Raw genomic sequence first — 23,121 nt, 5'->3', positions numbered from 1 at the left:
ATAATATTAGATAGGAAATGAAGCGACATGAAGCGTGAAGATCTTTGTTAAATTCTTCTAAGCAAATAATACCTTGTGAGAGTGCTAGATTCAAGATGAAACCCTCTCCCCCTAATTTGGCTAAGAAGTTACGTTGATCTCTTGGAAAACCACGACCACCTTACATAGCCGACCCAATTGTTATTGACGTTTTGATCAACGAAATTAAAAATAACTTTGCTCATAGATCATCTCTTTTTGGTCCAGGAAACAAAAGAGAATTTTGTTTTTAAGAATGATTTCACTGGCTCTACACTACCTGCAGTGTACTAACATTTAAGTCTGACCAAATAAATTGTGAATTTAAGTTTCGGAATATCTCATCACATGTTAATAAGCATATGACTTTCTCAACACGTTGCATTTTAAAACTTGTTCCAATATGAAGGGGATTAAGGCAGGTCCAAATTACAATAACTAGAAGACTCCCTTATCCCAAACCTCTGTGAGACATCGAACCTTCTGATAACTCGAGGTCGACGGGTTTCCATAGACCCTGTATTCCAAGTCCAGAACAGCTAAGTCCAGATATATGAAAGAAAATTTCCAAGTATAAACTAAATTGCCACAGGATGGCCATAATGCTTGCCTGCAGCTTTATTAGAAGCTGATAACATAAGTAAGCTTCCCCTCCCCCATTATCCCTTCCCCCTATGTAATTAAAAAAAAAAAAAAACATAAGAAAGCTGAACTAGCTATCGGAAAAATTGCATCAGATCAGATGACAACTGAACTACTGATCTGCACAAGTTTTAATTATAGAACACCAAAATGACCCATATACCAAAAAAACTGAGACGAAATCACTGTACAAAATCACTTTTCTCCTACTACTACTACTAGTTCCTCCAGATTAGCTATGAATATAATTGCATCTAGAACCCTTTACACATCGACGACCATTTGTATTATATGGGCAGGGCACATTCTTCCTGTAGCCACCTCTAGATGAACCTCCAGGCCCTCTATTCCCAAAAGACGATTGCCTATCCCAGTTCCTACTATTGTAACCAGAATTACTACCATGAGAACCCTTGTCCCTCTGACCAGAGAATCTCCCATCTTGATGGTGATCATTACTTCTTGTCCCCCGACTCCCAGTAGGTGTACCCCTACCTTGATTTGAATCTCCTTGAGGTTGTCCTTGGGCAAGTGCTCCAGGATTTCCAGTTCCCATCATAGGCCACCCATTACCAGATGTAGGCCCTTGAATAGTTGATCCCACGCTCCCTGTTGGAACGACCCAACCTGGATTAGCATTCCCAACAGAGTTCCCAGATGGTGCAACCCATCCGGGGTTCGAATTCCCAGGAAGTGGCCCAGTAGGAGCCCAACCAGGATTTACATTGCCTGGAGGCATTGCTTGAACAGCTGCTCCCCAGTTTACATTCATGACTGCTGGTACGGGTCCACCCCAGCCCACATTTGGATTTCCAGGTACCATACCCCAGCCAGTGTTATTTTCAGGTCTTACCGCTGAAGCAGAACTCATATTCTCTTGCAAACCAGCACCCCATGGAACAGTAGGCACAGTTGTATGCTGTGTGTTCTGTTGGCTTCCTTGAGCTGGTGCACTCCAATAATCAGATTGAGGCAAAACTGAGCCACCTGCATTTGGAAAATTTCCAGCGAGACTCTGAACAGGAGACGGCGTAGTACCCCAGTTACCATGTCCCTGGAGCTGTCCTGGTGCCAAAACAGGGTTCTGCATATTAAGAGATTGTGACGGGAGAGCTGTATGTTGTGCACCAGGTTGGCTATTCAACAGTGCCGTCTGTTGTTCACTAGCTGCAAATGATTGAGCATTTTGCAAAGAATATCCGGACTGTACAGCAATTACCTGTTCAGAAGTAGGCACTGAACCAAAATCACTACCCGAATTCACATAATTATTTTCCGATCCCCTAACTGAATGACCACCAAAATTTTGAACAGAAGAAGTATTAACCCCATCATCTGGTAGAGCTGGAGGAGATTGGAGAACTTTGTTGCCACTAGAATATGAATTTGCAACTGTAACAGAAGGCCCATCTCCTCCAACCCAACCGGCAGTATTCTGCTTGGGAGTAGGAGATGGGAGATTCGAAGAATCATTATTACTCCACCTCTCTGTAGAAAGAGCAGAAACATCACCAGAAGAAGTCATTCCACCACCAGAGGGAACCAAACGACGAGAATTGTGAGATCCAACATTCTGGTCGACTTGAGGTCTCTCTCCATTTTGATTTTGCAGAAGAGTTGTTGAAAGTATATTGTCAACTGCTGATGGCGCTTTCTCAAACCTCCCTGCCAATGCGTCAGTCAAAAGAATAGATTCCTCTTGCGTATCCGTAGATTTCCATATTTTCAAATCAGTAGGGAAGTATCCTGTATTGCTCCATTTACGCAACTGGACCATAGAAAATGGTCCCTGTATTTTACCAGCAGGGTCCTTGTAATGCCACATTTTTTCAGCTTCGTTGATCTTGATGGAAGTTTCAGCAACCTTGCTCTGGAGTGTAACTGGAGAAGATACCGATGATGCACCAGAAAACGGCTCTGTTCTTGACAAAAATTGACTATTACGTCCACTTGGCTCAGAATTAGCAGCAGAAGTCGGCTTCTCTAGATTCATAGATTCAGTCTCCCTGTCTCTTCCTTCAATCCATGTATCTTCATTCAGTCCCCCTCCAGGATGCACACCATCTTCACTTCTGCTCAAAATGTTTTTACCAGAGGAACTCCTGTTCAGTTCAAAGTTCTTTGAAGAAGATTTTCCTGCAGCCCCCCAGGAATCTTTCGGAGGAAAGTTGCTTCTCGGAGAAATTGGTCCACGTCCTCTCCGGCCAAAGCTTGACTCTCTAGACCTCATATAAGAATCTGCATGCAGAAGTAGCAACTTTCAAGTTATACACAGCACATCATATCATCCATAGCATATGAAGAAGAAAAGGAAACTAATAGAACCTCGTCTATCGTTACTTTCACTGTCCTCATCCTCAGACTCATAGCTTGGGTCCATTTTTGGATCCGCATGTATTTCTGGAACTTCCTCAAGTCTACGGTGACGCTCATCAGGAGTCTTCAAGAGCTGTAGTTTCTCTACACATTCTCTAAGTGTAATCATTAGTTAAGGAGTATAATAAGAGCAACTGATTCAGCCCAAGAGACAAGAAGCAAAGACCAATAGAAGGGGGAGAAGAGAATTGCTTCTGAAGGTGTCATATTCTGTTTGGTGGATTGTCCATAATTGATCTGGACAACACAGTATTCAAGGTCCAAACTACAAGCAATGGCAAAGTGAGGTAAGTTTACTTCAATAGCACCAAAATACCCATCTACGTCCAACAACATGTAACAATAACTAAAGGAGATTTAAACAAACATGAAAACACATGTATTACTGCAAGAACACAGAACACTAGTAATCTGCTAATCTGGCGATTGAATCCTAACGCAAACCCAGCAATAAACTGAAGTACATATGCTAATAAAGCGACAATAATTTTCATCAGCGAACTTTAATCCATCCTCTGATATCAAGAAAAATTGTTATTAGGCCCTAGCATTGCACACAACTTTTGGCCCTAACAGTCCTGCCTCCAGAGAAGAAAAATGAACATCAAAGAAGACTTAATCTTTCAAGCAAATATTACATTGCAGTTTGATAATGGCAGGAGCGAAGGGGAAGGGAAAAGAAATGATAAAATTTCGCCAACAAAGGATATTCCTTCTTGCGCCCTTTCTCACTTGCACGATCACGAAGATGACTGAGACGGAGTATCTCTGATTCCAGCCACTGAACATCAGCAAGAAGAATCAAGAAAGATATATTAGAACAAGTTGGGAACCCAATAGAGGATGACCACAAGCAGATTGAATCCATTAGAAGTGCAACCAAAGAGCACAATCAGTAAAGAGCATACCCTATCAAATTCTGTTCACACCAAGAGGAATAGAACATTTTAGTATAAAGGCCCTCAGAAAGCAGTAGCTCTCTTTTCATGAGATGCCATTCAGCTACGGCTGTGTACTCAAAGGACAAAAACGACCAGCCAGTACATCAAACCAGTCAACTTTGTAAAAATCCATAAATAGATATTTTGACGCCTAATCACTATCACTTGCTAAACAGGTTGAGACTAGGTAACTGAACTCCAACAGGTTTATGGTATATTTATTGCTGAGACTTCTCCATTCATCAGAATGCTAAAGGGTCAATTACAAAGATCTAAAACCTAGAAGTTTCCCTCATCCATTTACAATAGTGCTTGCAATATGCCCTTTTCTGTTTTCTCTCATTAATGTCCTAGCTCAAGAGTAGCATCTCCGATGCTTGATCTGCAAAGTGCTGACTGCCAAAACTACTCATCTTTAATAAGGTAAAGATATTTTGATGTATACGGGCAAAATCCCACTATAGAAGAGGGATACAAAAAGTAGAGAATCTTACGCTAGTAGCTATTTGAGTAGGATAAGAATGCATGTCAAGGGAGGTCAAATAAACAGTTAGCTAGTCCAAAAAGGGGTGCACAGCTTACAAATAGACTTTCCACAAGGTAACTTATGAAGATTGCACATGTATCCAGGACAGAAGAGATAGCCACACGGAAGGAGACAGAGACTCCCTTGATTCCAGTTATAAGAAAGTAATAGAGGAAATAATCTGCCAAAAAAGGAACTTCTAACCAACTGCTGAATAATTTTCTTTCAACCGTGTTAATCACTGGCACATCACTAAATGACAATCCTATGCATGTCGATAGACAGGGGCGGATGTACCATTGTCGGTGCGGGTCCAATTGATCCCATAGGCTTTTGACGCGGAGCATGAATTTGTGTAAAAATTTATTAAAATTGTAATAATAATAGACATGAACATATAACTTTAAAATATAATGGTTTCAATATTAAAAATCTCAAGAGGTTGAACCCAGTGAGTAAATCCTGGATACGCCTCTGTCGATAGAAATAGTCCAAACGAAGCTTTTCTGTTTCACTTACATCATTAACTCTTGCTGCATGTATTTCCATGGCCTTGTCAAGAATGTCACCCTGTGAATAAACCAATTTAATCAGCAGAATGAAAATAAGTGCACACCTAAAATAATTATCCATATCAGGCTGCATCATACCACTGTTGGTCTATTAATGAGTCCGCATTTTATACTCTGGCGCAGGCGCTTGCATTCTTCCTGACAAGTCAACAGAGATACATGTGAACAGCTTGAACAAAAGACAAATACTTTTTATGATTTCATAAAATGCACCACAAAGGTGCTAATATGTATGAACAGAAGACAATATTAACTCCAGCTCTTAGATCATTGCTTCTTTTCCAAGAGGACAGGTGAAGATTATAAAATATCACATATGAGCAACATGGATGAAGCCTGAAGGCTTGAAGCAATATGCCACTTAAAAAAAAAAAAACTCCTTTTGGGAGTCTGGGGGGATGATCTTTAATCAAGTTCATACTTGAAAATAGTGTTGTCAAAGGCGCGCTTAAGCCCTGAAGCGAGGCTCAAAACATGTTGAGCGCTTCGCCTCGCTTTATTTGCGCTTCAGTGTCATCATCAAGGTTCTAAGACATACTTTCCTTGCCAATGAGCCTCTCTTGAAGAAGTGACACTAGATAACTGATATTTCAGTTTATCATAATGTTTGTACAATTTCTTTGTCCATATATTTGTTATTCATGTTTATTATTATTAGTCTTGGACTAAACATATATATATTTGTATTTTTGCACCATTGCGCCTTTTTTCATTAAAGCCCACACTTTATTTGCGCTTAAAGCCCCAGCTAACCTTAGAGCTTTTTTGCGCTTTTGATAACACTGCTTGAAAATAACCTAAACACCAATTTAGTGGGCAAACTTTCTAGTTGAGAAATAACGCTTTCCCTCTTGTTTCCATGTGTTTTCGTTTCTGGCTGTAATATAATCCTTTCTCTCGTCTTGAGGGTTTTCCTTTATGCAACGTCTGGATTCCAGGGTTCTACCGAGGAATGGAGAGTGATGCCGCCTCCCCCCCCCCCCCCCCCACACACAAAACCCACCAAAAAAACACACACACACACACACAACCAATGTAACCCGTCTTGAGGAGGAATGGGGAGTGATGCCCCCCACCCCAACCCCCCAAAATATGGTCTTTTCTGTGTTTAGATGATATAGGAAAACTAGAAAAAGACAGGGAAAACAGTAGTTGATACCAAGCAGAGCATTGTAAAGCATGCGGAGAAAGGAGAAATGCCAGAGGTAAACTTATTCAAGGGTGATCCGTTAAACCATCTAGTACTCCAACAACCCCCTCTCTTCAGTCGGGAACCAACAATGCAAAAAGCAGTCAAACTCCAGTGGTGACCTAGAGGCATTGCTTTTAACAGCACTTTTAGTCTCCCAAAAACTCGTAACCATAAAAACAAGCTTCACTTTATTATGATAAGAACTTCTATGACCGCCATTCCATTGCTTTCATTTCTATGTAAGATAAAATTTAGGCTTAAATACACAAAAGTTGTTCTAGACATTGCTCGTTTGCAACTAAACATTTTGACTATCCGGGGCTTCTATTGCCCCTGAACTACAATTTTCATGTCTATTTCTACACTGGATAAAAATTTGGTGGGAAGTGCTTTTTCAGCGCAAAGCATGTGAAATATTTATAGAATTAAGGATTAGTTTTTAACCTTACATTTTTTAGACCACCTTTTCCAGCCAGAACTATAAAAAAAGTTGGCTGGTAGTCAGTTTTTTAGGCGTACTAACAGTTCTAAATTGTAAACATTTCATTTTACTTCATATTAAATTATTTCTGTTTAAACTCACGCATTTTTGGTAATCCATGTAACAAACTTGACCGAGACTGTATTTTTTTCGAACATATCTATTTTTTCCATTTAGACTTGCTCATTTTTTGATAATCCATTTTCTCCAGCCAAAACTGCAACAAGTTTGGCTGGAACTCTATTTATTTTCTAGCAGAACTACAGTTCTATATTGTAAACAAACTGCATTATTTTAAGTAAATTTAATTTTTCTGTTAATACTTGCACATTTTTTGAACTTCATTTTCGACTAGTTTGGTTGAAACTCTATTTTTTAGGCAAGATCCAATGTTCTAAATAAAAAAGAACAAACAAATGAGAGAAAAAACAAAGAATAAATTAAAAAAATATGTAGTCAAATCTCGAGTCAATTAGTCATGGTATATGATCATGTGGCAATTAGTTGCTGGAACGAATAGCCATATGGAGGCTTGTTTACACTTTTTTCCATGCTTCTGCGCCAACAAAGAACTGAAACCACTCTCCCTGTAACTTGCCACGTTAGGGTGAAAATAGACACTATAAATTGTAGTTAAGGGGTAACAAAAACCTCACACAGTATAGGTGTGGCAAGTTGCAAACTGAGCCGAGTTTCGGAAATTTATTTTGAAATCAGCCTAAAATTCACCCAAAAAAATATGTTTCTCCTTGGTCTATCTGTAATCAAAAGCTTGTGACATAAAAACAAGAAAAATAAACTGTGAGAAATTTCTTTCTTTTTTCTGTTGAATTATTCATCAGGGTTTCAATTATCTTGGGTTTTTTTTCTTTTCTTTTCTACAGATATTCTTATCATTCACCAATTTTAGAATGTCAAACTAGGTATTTGAAACTATATTTCACGATGTAGCACATGAAGCACTTATTCAATTACCTCTGTGAAATCTTGATTTGAGATCGTATCAATTGATAAAACCTCTGTCTTGTTCAGATTTAAGATCTCCAGCGCAACATCAGTTGTCCTCTTGCCAAGTTTGTATGGTTCAGCAGCTTTGCTTGTACCTGCAGCCAGGACCACATTGTTCGAAAAAGAAGTTGAGGAGCTTCAAATAAATTGCATGTACATAATGATATCATAAAAGCAAGAAAACAAACAAACAGAAGGTGCAAACAAGCAATGTCCTGAAAACTACATGTAATTACCTACAACTTGCACCAGCCTATAAAGGTCTTGCTTCTGAACGTTACCAGAAATTCGTATTCTCAAAAAGGTTCCAACTACTTTATCATGGAATTTGTCATCCTCTTCAAGAAGGTCCTCCACCAACTTTCTTCGTAGGTAAATTAAGCTGATGTTATGCACATCAATAGCCGCATACTCATCAAGATTTGATTGAGGTCCCCTGTTTTCACCTTTCTTACGCTTACGTTTCCTGTCTTTGACTCCCCTTGTAGGAGTGTCAGCATTTGCATCAGCTTCAAACTGGTTAAATTCTGTATCAACTACACTACCTTGAACATCATCCGTCTGAGAATCCTCTTTCATAAGAAAATGAGACTCAAGTAGTTTTAACATCTCAAAGTGCCCAACACGTGGTTTTCCAAATAGGCTTTCAAGTCTTGAATCACATATAATTTGACTTTTACGACGAGGATCACGCAGTTTGTTTGTTTTGATATATTCGAGCAACAGAGCTTGCACATCAAATTGAGAAAGAACAGAAGCGTCACCACTTTTCATGTGCTTAACAAATTCAAGCAGCTCTTTTGATGCCCACTCAGTGGTGCCAGCGGTGGAGAAACCTTCGCTACTAGTAACAGCCGTAGTTGTGGCGTCCTCTTCCTTTTTGAGAGATTTTGAACGTTTTCTTAGCTTTCTTCTTTTAGTTTTACTAGCTTCCAATGTCTCAATGGAAGCATCTGAACCAGAACCTGCATCATCATTATTGTCAAATTGTGCCTCAGCCAGTTCTTGTTTAGAAGCTGACACATCGGCACCCTTCCGAGGACTTTTGGCATCAGCAATTTCATCTGAAGATAAAGATAGCTTCGCTTTTAAATCCATTAAGTAGTCCTTGAACAGATACTCAAAGCTACTCTTGTCATCAAAATCTATCGGACCCTGGGCCAGCAAAGAGCAAGAAGATCAGAACTGGGCTAAAGGTTTTGATTAGAAAGACTACCAGTTTAAAGAAGAAATTAGAAACATCAATCAATTACCACCAGAAAAAACAGAAACTAAAAACACAGAATTGTTCATGTTGCTAGCAACCATATGAAAGAGAACTTAGACATTCTATTTATATTACATCAGATGATATTTTAGATATTTAATTTAATCAAATTAACCGAAATTGATCTCAATATCTATATCACTATAAGCCTACTACACCACCAATAAACCCAACCCACCTAGAAAATTTAACTAGGTCTCTCGTAACTACCTTGATGTAGCATAAAAGTTTATAACCAAAATTACCAGCTTCTTAAGTGGCTTGGATATTGGATATGATAGGGCTAACTTTTTCTCCCATGCCCAGCTTCCTTATATTTTAGCCAATATCAGTAATGAATAATTATTATGTTTTTTTAAATTTTCTTGGGATCTTTCTTTATGCACTTTACAATTAACTTGCAGCAACTTATATTTAAACTGAATGCTAAACGTAGTAAAAAATATGCACGTGCATAGGATGTGCAACGACCTTGGTTGAGAAAAGCTTAAACCAATCAACAGCTCAAGAAGATAGCAAGTATAGTAGAACTACATACATCATTGTCTTCTTTACCAAGGCCTTCTATTAGCTTGACAGTATTCATGCAGTTCTTGCAAAAGCCCTTGTTTCCTCTTACACATAGGATGACATCGTCTTTGATGCACCCCTTGCATAATGAAAATGTACATGTGTAGCACAAATAGGTGGCATTCTTCTGACAAATAGTACACTGATGCCAACCTGAAAAAAGTACAAAAAGAGCTACAATGTAAAAGCAGTAGGCAACTAGAAGACATAACATGTTTCACAGTTCTAATAAACGATATAGAAGATAGCAGATTATTCTTTCATGTCCTAAATAGTACAAATAAAGAAGAGTACTAAAGGTGATATTTTAGCTCTCAAGGATTGAACTTTTTTTTAATCAGCCATCTAATAGTGTGCTAATGAATTTTTTCATGCAATACTATAAGCACAAGCCAATAGAAGTTTCATCAACTCAAGGAAACACGGGAGTTATGAATCAGGTGAAAGAAGTGAACAATACAACTCTAACAACTTTACATGTTCCCAAAAGTCATCATTTCTCTACTCAAGAACCCAAAGTCATTGATTGTTCACTGTCCACAGGAGGTAAATTGCACACAAGCTAATTATAAAATCAATACTGGCACCACTCTAATTAAGTGAACTTCAAGAGAGTTCCATTCCACCTTGAGATATTTACATCACCTCCTAGAAAATGGAAATAGATTTGAAAAAAAGTATCCTAAATGTATCAGTTATCCACACACTTCCGTTATATCATTCATCTAAAGGATCCAGTTGGTACTGCACAATCACTTGTCAAAGGATAAATCCACCTTTCTCTCTGTTCATTCCCTTCCATTCTATTGTTAGTCTAACACCAAATACCACCTCACTTTCTTTGTCATCCCAAACTTCTTTATTAGTTTTCATGTCCACTTTTATGAAATACATCTATTAACATGTATTGTAATCCTTCTGTCTTTCAATCAACTAATAGTTAAGCTTGTCCCTTTATGGCTCTACCTCATAGATCTAGCACTAGTAACCATGTGCTTTAAGCTGATGGAATATGGCTAATGCCCCCTTTATTTTTATTAAGATTAAGACATTTGGATCCGAATACATATCTGATTACTAAGACATTGTATCAAAATCTGTAACACATTGTTTACTTTCTGAATATGGTTGGTGGTGGTGGAAGTGGTCGATGATAGAGGTGTTTGATGGTTTGTGGTAGTCAAGGCGGGTGGTAGAGGGGATTGATAGTGATGGCAGGCATGGAGGAAGGTGGTGACGAAGGTACTTGTATGGTGGTAGCTGGCGCTGGTGGTGGGTAGAGAATTAGAGAAATGTTTTATTCACAAGAATCTTTAAGGACGTCTGAAACAATTTTAGGACTTTGTACAAGATGTGAATAACGAATAATTCAGACCTATTAAGAGCTAATAGGTGGTAAGAGCTAGTAGGTGGCTGTGAAAGGGGGAAAAAAAGGATGCACTTAATAGGTTAAGATCGGAATGATTCATATTCAAGAATCCATTAAGTGGCAAGAAATGGAGCCTAAATGCTCTCCGTTTGGTACCGAACTCATCGTGTTATGCATTTTAGGCTGTACTTTCCATATCTCTCATTGTAAATGTGACTTGTGTTTGAGATGAGATTTTTAGAGGTTAATGATTGCCAATAAGGCGGCTTCTATATCTATTGAAATAATGGGAAAGCTCATTGGTATCTAACGACCATTGGTGCCTTTGAGTAAACCTATCATTGCAGTATTGCACGTTTTATCGATCTTTCATGAAGCTAGGAATAAGCTTATGTTCTTGTCTTTTTTTGATAAGCAAGCATGAGGTGCGGGAGATGTAGAGTGTATTTAGATAAAAAGCTTGTGGTTCTTTCTCTTCAATTTAGATGTAATGTGAATCTTCCATGTTCTGATAAACCAAGAATCTAAGTCTTTGGTTCATGAAGCTCAGCCAGGAAGCTCCATTACCATTACTGCAATGCATTTTCATGATGCTGGAAATATGACTGAGGAAAGATGAAGTACATAGGATGACTCAGTTTAGATGAAGCCAATTCACTTTATGGCACATTCAACTTGAAGTTGACAAATGTGTGCTGTCCTCTGAAACTAGAACAAAAGAACTAGCGTTAAATTGGAATGGGGTAATTCGGCAACATTTTTCATTGTACTCATCTTCAATCACCCGAGAATAATAACGGTCAAGAAGATATTTAATGAAGAAAAAACATAAGAGAAGGGAAGGGAAAGAAAAGAAAAAAAAAATTCAACAAAAAGAACATATTCTAGGACACTAACTACATATAAAGTTAAAAAGATCTAAGCTTTGACAGCCTTGTGGACAGTATAACCACCAAAAGAAACTAAAGACAAGTGATCGATAAATTTTATGTACCAAAACTGCATAGTATATTTTAGAAGAAGCAAACTGTATACTATTACTGATCAATGACTTTTAAACAAAACTGTAATATTAGAACAACATAAATAATTTGAATAAGCACTACAAAAAGCATCAGCTACATCATATTTAATATCAAACTAGGGAATGACAGGATATTTGCTCCCTCATTTATATCCAATTTCTGCGGGTTAGAACAGATTTTGGTTTTTCCTCCTTCCTATAACAGAATCTTGAGGAGTTATGAAGACTATCATGGAGTTGCATAGCTTTCCTCTTCCCGCTTCTAACTTTAGATCGAATGGAAAAATGACCATTACCCTCCTTTTTTGCTTTACCTTGTCTTGCCCAACCTCTTTTCACCCTAACCAACCATAGCATCACACTGTGTTTCTTCAAACACTGAGTACCACTAAAGACTCTGCGAAGCAGTTCCAAGCTAATGTTCAGAAGCTCAGAAAAGATAGGAAAGCCGCTTGAGAACCACTCCACAGTATGCAAGTTCCGATTATTTGGAGTAAAAGAAATAGGATGCTATTTCAAGGTAGTTGAACCATTTTGGTATGTTATTAACGAATGAAGTTTGATTTATCAACGAAGATATTGTCCCACAACATTTATTTGTAATTTCAACAATAGTGAGTACTGTTGGCTTAGGTGTTCCGGTTTTAGAAGAGCCTTGTAAATCAAAGTGAGAGAGACATATCAATGTATATTTCTAACTTTAACAGTACAAAAGAACATAGGTGTACATAGATCATGCTACTCAATAAAATCAGCTGAGTCAACAAAAGAGGTAGAACAATGCACTCACCACAATTCCATTTACCCTTGGCACGAAAAAACTCCTCATCCCTATCAATACACGAAGGATGATATGCTTTGGTACAACCCCTAAAAAGCAAAAAACACCAAAAAAGTACCACCACATGAGCAAATTCCACGAAAACACGAACAGAGCAAAATTTAACATACATATGGTTCCGAAATAAACAAACTTTACCTACGGTCACATAGCACCAAATCCCCTCCATCAAAGCAAATGAAGCAAACATCCTCTCCAATAGCCTTCCTACTTGAAGCTCTTCCTCCAGACTTGGACTTCCCAGTACTCTTAGTATTATTCTTCCTCTTCCTCTTTCCTCCAGATGATTTCCCTGATTCAGTCATTTCATTTTCAGTCTCTATTTCAGTTGTAGTTGCGTTAGCTGCCTCATCTTCAGCACCCGTCCCTTCATCGTCCTCCTCCTCATCTCGAGGAACGGGTGCCACTTCTTCATACTTCATTGTATCCATTTCAGTAGTAGTTGCATTAGCACCCTCGTCTTTTGAACCCGTCCCTTCAACGGGTTCCACTTCTTCATCCTTCACTGTGTCCATTTCGACATCTTTCTCCGACTCTATTCCAGTTTCAACAGCTGAAGTATCTACCCGTGTCACCATTTCGTCATCTTCCTCCACTTTCTCCCCATTATCAGCCTCGTCCTCCGCAGCCGTGCCTTTGTCCTCATCTAGAGGAACGGGTTCCACTGCTTCATTCTTTTTGCTATCCATTTCGACATCTTTCTCTGATTCTACTCCAGCTTCAACAGCTGATATATCTACCCGTGTCGTCATCTCATCATCTTCCTCGTTTCGAGTCACGACCACTTTCTCCCCATTAGCAACCTCGTCCTCAGCACCCGTCCCTTTGTCCTCCTCCTCATCTAGAGGAACAGGTTCCACTTCTTCATGCTTCATTGTATCCATTTCGACATCTTTCTCCACTGAAATATCTACCTGTGACACCATTTCATCATCTTTCTCGGTGTTACCAGTTACATGGTCAGTTCCCATTGCTTCGTCTTCCTTTTCTAGCACAATGGGAGGAACTCCCACTTCCTCGCGGTTAGCTGCCTCCACGGGGTTTTCCCCATCTTTCCCTAAACCTACACTACCTTCAACAGTTGAAACATTTGCTTCTATAATCACTGTTTTGCCATTCTTGGTATCCTCCATATTATCATTTCTAGCTACAATTCCATCATTCTCATTTTCATTAAACACTTTCTCATCATCACCAACACAACTGTCTGCTTCGCCCTTGGCCGCATTCACTGCCTCTGTAACTGTTTCAACATTCTCGGTGTCCCCCATATTATCATTGCTAGCCACATTCTCATTTTTTTCATCACTAGGCATAACCACTTTCTCACCACCTGTCATACAACTGTCCGTCTCGCCCTTACTCGCGTTCACTGCCACCTCGTCTTTCTCCAACACCGCTATATTTTCCTCCATATTTTCATTTCTAACCACAATTCCATCATTCTCATTTCTAGCCATAACCACTTTCTCATCACCACCTGGCATACAAGTGTCCGTTTCGCCCTTAGTCACGTTCACTGCCTCTGCCACCTCAGCTTTCTCCATCGCTGTTTCATTCTCCTCATTTATCGTCTCAGTAACCGCCTCAACTTCGTCAGCATCACCAGCCGTTGATTCTCTCATGGGTGGGCCCGCCTCAGCACCACCAGTAACCTCTGATTCTTCTCCCACTAGTGGGCCCACCGACAAACCCGTATCTCTCTCAACTACTACCGCTGACGTGGCAGTCAATTGCTGGTCGGACATGATGATAGGGTTATTCATAGATTCTTCGTCTTCCGCCATTGAAAAGCGGATTATTACAACAACAAAACCCTAACCCTAGTTCTTCTTATTTTTCTTTTTTTATTATTGTTAAATTAAAATAGAGAAGAAGAAGAAAACTACTACTAGAACTGCTGCTAATGCCAGTGCTACATATATTATGTGTGTGTGATATGAACGTATAAATGGTTGTATTGAAAAAAATGAACTTGGATTTGTCTTTCTATCTCGGCGTCATATGAAGTTGAGCGGTTTTTCTTATGCGAGAACGAGAGACAAGTTGTGGAGTTTGGGCTTTAAGAAACATGTACTGGGCCCAAAGCCAAGCCCATCTGAGTCCCGTTTGGATTGATATCAAAAATGAATAAGGCTGAAAAAAAATAAACTATTTTTTTTTTGCATTGCTTTCACTTAATGTTCGCTTTATATAACTAAGTTTATATTTATATATTTTAAGACAAAATATTTTTAAAAAACACTCAAAAAAATGAAAACGATTTTATAAGCCAACTTATAAGCCAATCCAAACGGACTAAGTCTATTCTAAAACGAATAACTACATGGCGTAATTAATTCTACTACATATTTATATTTAGTATCTATAGTTTAAAATAATTACATCTCATAATTAATAATAATATATTAAATATAACTTATAGCTATATATATACAAAGTAGAATACCCCATCATCACATTATTCACTTTCAACCCAACCCTCCCATCTCTCTCTCCCATCGTCTTCGTCTTGCCGCCACCACAAAACCGGCGGGTTATTTGAGGGCTCAGATTTGCTTTATTTGAACAAAGCTAAAGAGAAGATTAGTTAAAAGGTCAAGAGCATGGAGATCCTTGTTGTCTACCTGATAGGCAACCAGCACCTCTGAACCATCACGGTGACCACTCGAAGGATCTGTTGCAGATAAGGGTTCTGCAATAAAAAAATTGTGCCTCATGATGTTGGACAAAAAAGGAAGGAGTTGAATAGCCCCATGAGCACAAAAACTGAATAGATCTTGGTCGGATCTGACCGAATATACATCAAATCTTCACCGTCGACAAATGTTGCTTTGCCGGAATCTGCTATACATCAGATCCGGTATACCTCAGATCCGGTCAGATGTTGCTTTGCAGGAATCTGGCCGACGGTGGCTTTTCCGATCAGATTCCAGTGCCGGATCTGAAAAATCGTGTTTCTTTTTTAGTGTATTCATTAATTTTTTTAGCATACAATTCAGTGTATTCATTAATTTTTTAGCATACAATTCAGTGTTTAGGTGTATTTTATTTCTTGTATTATGTATTTGAGTGTATTCGTTGATTTTATTTCTTGTATACAAACGAATACATTGAATTTTGAAGTGTATACAAATGAATAGAGTGAATTTTATTTCTTTGTATTCCGTTTTTTAGTGTAATCGTTAACTTTTTTAGTGCAAAATTCTGTGTTTTGTATACAACCGATTAAATATAATAAAGTAAATACAATGTAAAAATGGCTAATATGAATACAGTTGAGTTTGAATACATTTAAATTGAATACAAAATTCAGCAAAATTTAATGACTGTATTCATGAATACGACGACGCGAATACAATAAGTAACAAGTCTTTGAGTTTTGCTATATGTTTGCTACGTGATGTAAATAGGTAAAATGTAGCTAAAAAGCAAAAATAAGACTTCCAAGTTAGTCATTTATGAAATTTTCCCCTACTAAGGGATTATTTTCACAAATATACAGTTTTTAAAAATATTAACGCCACGTAACCCAATATACAATATGATATAATATTATCCAATAGTATATAACATAATACCTGGGGGAAAGCATCGGTAATGGTTGTTGATTTATTGAAGTCAAGATGCAGACATAGGTGGAAGCTTTGCAAAGGTTTTGAAACTTCACTCACAAATGACTTAGAACAGAAGACAAAATGAAGGAAGATAAAAGATAAATCCGAATTAAGTGCGGATGAGTATCAATTGAGGGGAGAAGGCATATTTATAGGTAGGGACTTATCATTGCAATGGGAAACGATTGACCATCCAGCCAACTTCCACCATGCGTCTCTGACATTGATGAGAAAGACCGATATTGTGTCACGACCCAAGCCGATGAGTCGTGACGAGTGCCCGACCTCTACTAACCAAGCACCCCTAAACTCGTACCTGAATCTCATTGAGTGACAGGGTGGCCCAAATGTTCCCATATATAGTTTATAGCTGAGCTAAACTAACTCCTGTAAGATTAACACAATAGACTCTCCATCAAGAACCCGTAACCAGCATATATATATACATACGTGTTGAGGATAACAGTGCAAGCCGACTAGGCCGCTACAGATGTTGTACAACAAAAATAAAAGCCAACAAGTCTACACAACATCCTAACTATATACAACTGTCTACAAACCTCTATAGAACACGAACTGTAGAAAATACAGGACAAGGCCCTGTCATACCCATATATCTACATGTCAAAATAGCATACCAAAAGGAATTGCTAACGACTCGAGCCAAGTGGAGCGCCCGTTTGCGGTCTGTTGAGTGGAAGACTGCGGGGCCGGATAGCTGTTTGGCTACCTAAACTTGTGGGCATGAACGCAGCGCCCCCTAAGAAAAAAAAGGTAATGTACTGAGTATGTAAGGCAATGGAATAATTGAATTGAAAATAATACAATCTGGAGGCCAAAGAATGCCCTGAAAATCTCACTTGACCTGTCTCATATGAAATGCAATATAATACTATTATATATCTCACTGACCAAGTGGCCAGGCAACTGTAAATTCTCACTGACCCGACGGCCAAGCAATCTGTCTCACTGACCCGTCGGCTAGGCATTCTGTCTCACTGACCCGTAGGCCGGCATCCCGTCCACGGCGACCCGTGGCCGGACATATCCGTCTCACCGACTCGTAGGCCGGCATATCTATCTCACCGACCCATAGGCCGACAACCCGTCTCACCGACCCGTAGGCCGTGCATATCCGTCTCTCGACCCGTAGCCGGCCGTCATGTCTCATCGACCCACAAAGCCGGGGCAATTTGTCTCACCGACCAAGTGGCCAAAGCTAAAGAAAATGTCTCACTAACCAAGTGGCCCGGCTAAAGAAAAATATATATGTATATCATGCATATGCTGAAAAACACTGATATTGGAACATGTCTCTTCTGTCTCTTTATAAACTCAAGGACATAGAGAGGGGATATGGCCCCTCAGGAAGAACAACATAACACTCGAAAACTATGCCACAACATGACAAGCTCTACTTTGACAAATCTCTAGTCATAAGGTTCGTTACACTCTTACCACATATGAAATCATGCCAAGAAAAAGAGGAACAACCTTAACATACTTGGACGCTTACTTCTCGACTTTCCAACCTACCTCATGTCTTGCGATCTACTTAAGATCATTCGTAGTCTCGTAATCTACATATAAAATCATTCATACTATTGCTAGGCTCATCGTCATATGCTTGTCTTAAGCCTTCAAATTAAATTCTCTTAGAATCTGCCGAAATTCGAGCAGCATCTCCTCTGTTTATATCCCTAGCCCGAAATCACAATACCAACAAAACAACAACAATAGCTACACCAATATCAACAACATCAATATGCTCAATAAAACATCCCACTCTATGTTTCCCCAATTTCTCAACCAATCACTAGACTTTACGAAGCTTTAACAACTAAATTTTCATGGTACAATTCATAATACCCATAGTAAAGAATATCCTTACCTCAATCAAGGTTGGTAGGGCTTGAAATATTATTTATCTTCGGTGGCCTCCTTTTATTCATCGAGATTCGTTGTTTAGAACAAGAACTACAAGACCTTATACGCTTCCCGAGCCTAAATCTCGGGGTTTCACTTGATCTGGGCTAAAATTCTATGGAGGAATTAGGGAGAATGTTCTAGGGGGTTAGGGAAGGTTTTGGGGGTGTTTGGATGAAAAAATAAGGGGTAAAACCCCTTTTATAATGTTTTAGGGTCGGTTGGCACCGACCTAGAATTTTCACGCACTGTAGCTGCGCGTTTCTGCTCTGCCAACCTGACTGGTAAAGTCCATAGTTCTCTACTCTGACATTGTATCAATGAGTGGTTTGTTGCGTTGGAAACTAGACTTCATGAACTTCAATTTAGGCTTTTACTTTGCTTCAAAACTCCTCATATACTAAAGGATATTCTTTCCCCAAGTTGGCTCATTCTTGTCGTTCAAAGTAGCGCTCATCTTCTTCCAAAGTCATACTAACTCAACTTCTTCCACTCATTTCCTTATAGGACCTTCCAGAATTCCTCATATGCATCCTTTACTCATAAAATGTACTTAATAATGCTTCGTGCCTTATACTCCAAAATTGTTTTACTTAGCCATAGTTCAACATACGTACGCTCAAATTTGATAAGTGCTTCTCCGCAAGTACGGGGTGTAACATATTGCTCCAGATTTCGAGTTGCAATAATGAATAATTCTGAATTCTCCCTTAGTGCAATTAATCATGATGAGTCATTTTCTCACACAAATTCTTCCACTTCCCTGGAAAACCACAAAGGCTCCCCCGAAAAGTGCGTGGATTGTTTGTATTGGGGAAAATATGAAGAGCACCGAATATTTTTTGAATAATATTTAAAAAAATGTCTTCAAGGAAAATTCATAGAATTAGAGGAACTCCTCTCCATGGATGAAAATGATCAAGGAATACTCGGAAAATACATCTTGAAGAGTTTGGGATGGGAATTTATAAAGAAACGATCCAATTAATCAAGACACAAAATGAGAATCATATCCATACGATTTTGCACTTCTCGACTCGCGTACACGTGCCAACTACTAGATTAGATACAGGTATTTCGGGAAAGGTACAGGTATTTCGGTCTTGAACCCTACCCCGGACACGCGCCTTAAACTCAAAATGGGATGGTCAAGTCACGAGCACACGCGATAAGCGACAGTTAGTGATAGCCATGACTTCCGAGGTTCGAGGGATCACGACTTATCCCATTTTCTAGAATCCACTATCCTCACGTCCACAACAGCTCCCACGTGCCTAGGGTTAGAGAGTTAGTTAACAAGTCCATCATGTATGTACCCTTACTATTTTTCTAATCTGGGAGATCGAATTATGCACAAAGCAATACAACTACACTGTTATCTTATTCTCTTAACATTCAGTTCAACGATATCACATTTGTTACGTTGATTCTAAGCTTTCTTGTTTCCCTTTCCTTATTACAAATGTTATTATAATTGTTTTGTTTTAGGATAAATACATAAGCGACCGCTTAAAGTTGTCAGGATTTTCCATTTTAGCACCTTAACTATTTCTTGTTCCTATTAGACATTCCAACCAACTTCAAAGTGTGTTTGTTAAACACAAAATGATGACTTGGCAAAAGATGTGTTCTAAACATGCCTTAGGCGAGTGGAATAGATCCAAAATTTATTTTTTCCTTTTTTTCTTTAGAATCACATTTTCTATCCCCATCATATTCTCCTTCATCGAGCCACCACCGCCAGACATTAATGTCAAATTAAAATCAATACACACTCATATAATTTTCTACTTGCTTGGAATAATTAGTTACCAATCTCTTGCCAGTTGAATAAAGGAATTCATAAACACATACAAATGACATTAAAGAAGTAGGGTAATTTATTGATCCTTAAGCCAATACAAGGTGATAAATATACATTGTATCTTAGAGGAATGAAAACTTTATTCTGTCACTAATTGCTACATTGCAGCTTGTGATGTTGAGCTTTGAGTAGCTTTTTCAGCTTCAATTTCCTTGGTTATCAAGTTAAAAAAATTAAGGAAATCCACCAAATCTTTTTTTATCCGCACACACTTTATCATTTCTAGACATGTAATAAGGGTCGACTCCTTTTTCTTGACTTTGTTCTCAAACCGATCTTACTCAGTTCGTCTTTGTTGTTAGCAATCCCGACTGCAATGTGTTTCTTGATCTCATCACTATACATGACTTTGATTTGTTGTTTCAAACTTAGTACTAAATAATATTGCACGATTTCACATCCCTAAAGTAGCACTATTTTATAGGGTTAAAAAAGGCATACAACTATAGTAAAAATATAATATTACCTAGCTAAGATAGATTATTAGTATCTTTGTCACATATAACTAATTGCTAAATTTTCATATTATGTAATATTGCATCAGCTTTTCAAAATCTAAAACCAAAAAAGAATTCAGATTTAAATGCATTTTAAGCTAATTACAATGTTATTTTTTTGAATATGATAATTGTACTTAGTTTTAAATGCATTTAAATATGAATCCTTTTTTGGTTATATATTTTGAAAAGGTGATGCACTTAAATAATATGAAAATTTAGCAAGTAGTTAAATGTGACAAAGATATTAATAATCTATCTTAGCTAGGTAATATTATACTTTTTATATAATTGTATGCCTTCTATATCTATAAATGGTGCTACTTTGGAGCGTGAAATTGTGCAATATTATTCAGTACTAAGTTTGCAGCAACAAAGCAATTGATAGTGATGAGATCAAGAACCTCATTGGAGTTAGCATTGCTAACAATAAAGAAGAACTGAAAAAGATGGGTTTGTAAAACAAACTCAACGAAATGGAGTGGATCCTTATTGTATGTCTGGAGAATGATAATTTTTGTATGGACAAAAAGATGTGGTGGATTTCCTTAATTTTTTGAACTTGATAACCAAGGAAGTTGAAAAACAATAATTAAAGCTGAGAAAGTTATGCAAAACTCAACATTAAAAGTTGCACTGTAGCGATTAGTTATAGGAAAAAGTTTACATTCCTTTAAGCTGAAATATATATTTATCTTCTTGTATTGGCTTAAGGATAAATAGTAAAATTTTCTTTATTTCAATTGAAACTACCCTACTTTTTTGCTATCATTTATCTGTATTCTATAAATTCCTTTATTTCAACTAGTTACAGCAAAATTAATTACTTCCAAGCAAGTAGACAATTATGAGGGTGTGTATTGATTTTAATTTCACATACAATATTTGTTAATTTTATGAAAAAATTACTAGTAAAACTTTCTAGGACCTAAATACACCAATCTACTCTAGTTATTAAAGATGACTAATATTTGTTGCATTTGTCACCAATTGGCAAAAATGTAAATCGTTTTCCAAGAACATTTGGTGACTCATATAGGATCAAGAGGGTTCAAATTAACATTTTGCCAACATATGCGGCATACTGCATTCCATTGCCTTTAAATCTTAGTTGTTTCGCCAGATATAATGCTAAGATATAAAAATCCACTAATATGTAATCCTTTTTCTTTGGTCCTTTTATTTTGGAGATCTTTACATTTTCATGCAATGTTAAAAATGACATCACATATTTTAAGCACAACAATTGATATATCAGAAATAGCCAAATAAACGTTATCTTGTAATTATCCTCCAAAACGTAACTCCCGCTCCATTGTTGGCTGAAACTGTCGGAAAACCTAAAGATTTATTCCATAATTAAGCACTATACTAATGGATTCCAAAATAAATAGATCCTTTCATGTTATTCAAGTAAAAAATCACGGTTTCTCTTAAAAAACAATTCAAAGTTCAAGTCAACAAAAATCTGTCGTTTAACCAGCTTCGCTAAATATTCAGGTAAGCCGAATTGAGTTGTCCTAAAGTAATTTAGTTTCCCAATCTGATTTTCATAATATTTTATGGAGATTAATATATCAATTTTCCAGAAGTATTCTCCATAACAAAAGCATTCCAGAAGAATTCCCTCTCAACCTTCATTAGAATAACACAAATATATTATGTGTCTATACAATCCAATAAAATACTCAATCAAGTAAACCGAGAAAATTTCGAAAAAATATTATATGTATATAAACAATATACAATATATTTTACATATATAGATTAGTGTATGTGATATTTCTAATATATATAAGCGACTAAGTGGAACGAACACTGCTGAAATGAGTTGTACCAAATGTTACCTAAATTGTACAATAAATGGGTGAGCCTATTTTATTGCTATCAGACATGTGTATGTGCTTCCTTCTTCAGCAAACCATGTGTATGTCATTTTATATACCAAGCCACACCATTTGAGTCTCATAAATACTTAAAGTTGAATATTTTTTATCTTCTCATGTATACATGTATGCATTTTAATTTTAATTCTCCGACACATATTTATTTCCTCCTTGCACTTTTACTTGTTGACTTTTCACGTTCTTGCTGAATATTTTTCTTTTCTAATATATATAAGTGTCCAAGAGGAACGAACACAGCAACAATAAATTGTATGAAAAGTTGTCTAAGTTGAACATTAAATTTGGACTTATTTCAATTGTACTTGGTTTCTTTCCTTTTTATCCAGTTGTGGGTCCACTTCATTTAACAAATACTACTACTCCCTCCCTCCCAAAAAGATTGTTTTAGTTTGACTTGGTACACACGTGTATTCCACTTTTACGTTATCATATTTCTTTACTTCTACACTTCATTTTATTACTTTATTATAGAAAGCATATGAA

At 37.5% G+C, this 23,121-nt stretch overlaps 1 protein-coding gene across 1 annotated transcript; it reads right to left on the bottom strand.

Moving 5' to 3' along the window:
- Positions 1 to 735: 735 nt before the first annotated feature.
- Positions 736 to 14,885, bottom strand: LOC132065658 (zinc finger CCCH domain-containing protein 19). The gene is made up of 10 exons (XM_059459140.1): positions 12,966 to 14,885; positions 12,777 to 12,856; positions 9,562 to 9,746; positions 7,993 to 8,911; positions 7,724 to 7,851; positions 5,154 to 5,213; positions 5,023 to 5,073; positions 3,747 to 3,817; positions 2,986 to 3,137; positions 736 to 2,898 (listed from the first exon to the last, which is right to left on the bottom strand). Exons 1-10 carry the CDS (start codon positions 14,612 to 14,614, stop codon positions 893 to 895), a joined length of 5,301 nt encoding a protein of 1,766 aa, XP_059315123.1. The 5' UTR covers positions 14,615 to 14,885; the 3' UTR covers positions 736 to 892.
- Positions 14,886 to 23,121: the final 8,236 nt, after the last annotated feature.

The sequence above is a fragment of the Lycium ferocissimum genome, chromosome 7 (assembly GCF_029784015.1).
Source record: "Lycium ferocissimum isolate CSIRO_LF1 chromosome 7, AGI_CSIRO_Lferr_CH_V1, whole genome shotgun sequence".
In the NCBI taxonomy this organism is placed as follows: Eukaryota; Viridiplantae; Streptophyta; class Magnoliopsida; order Solanales; family Solanaceae; genus Lycium; species Lycium ferocissimum.
The sequence above is the reverse complement of the archived record's forward strand: the minus strand, read 5'-3'. Positions and strand labels throughout refer to the sequence as shown.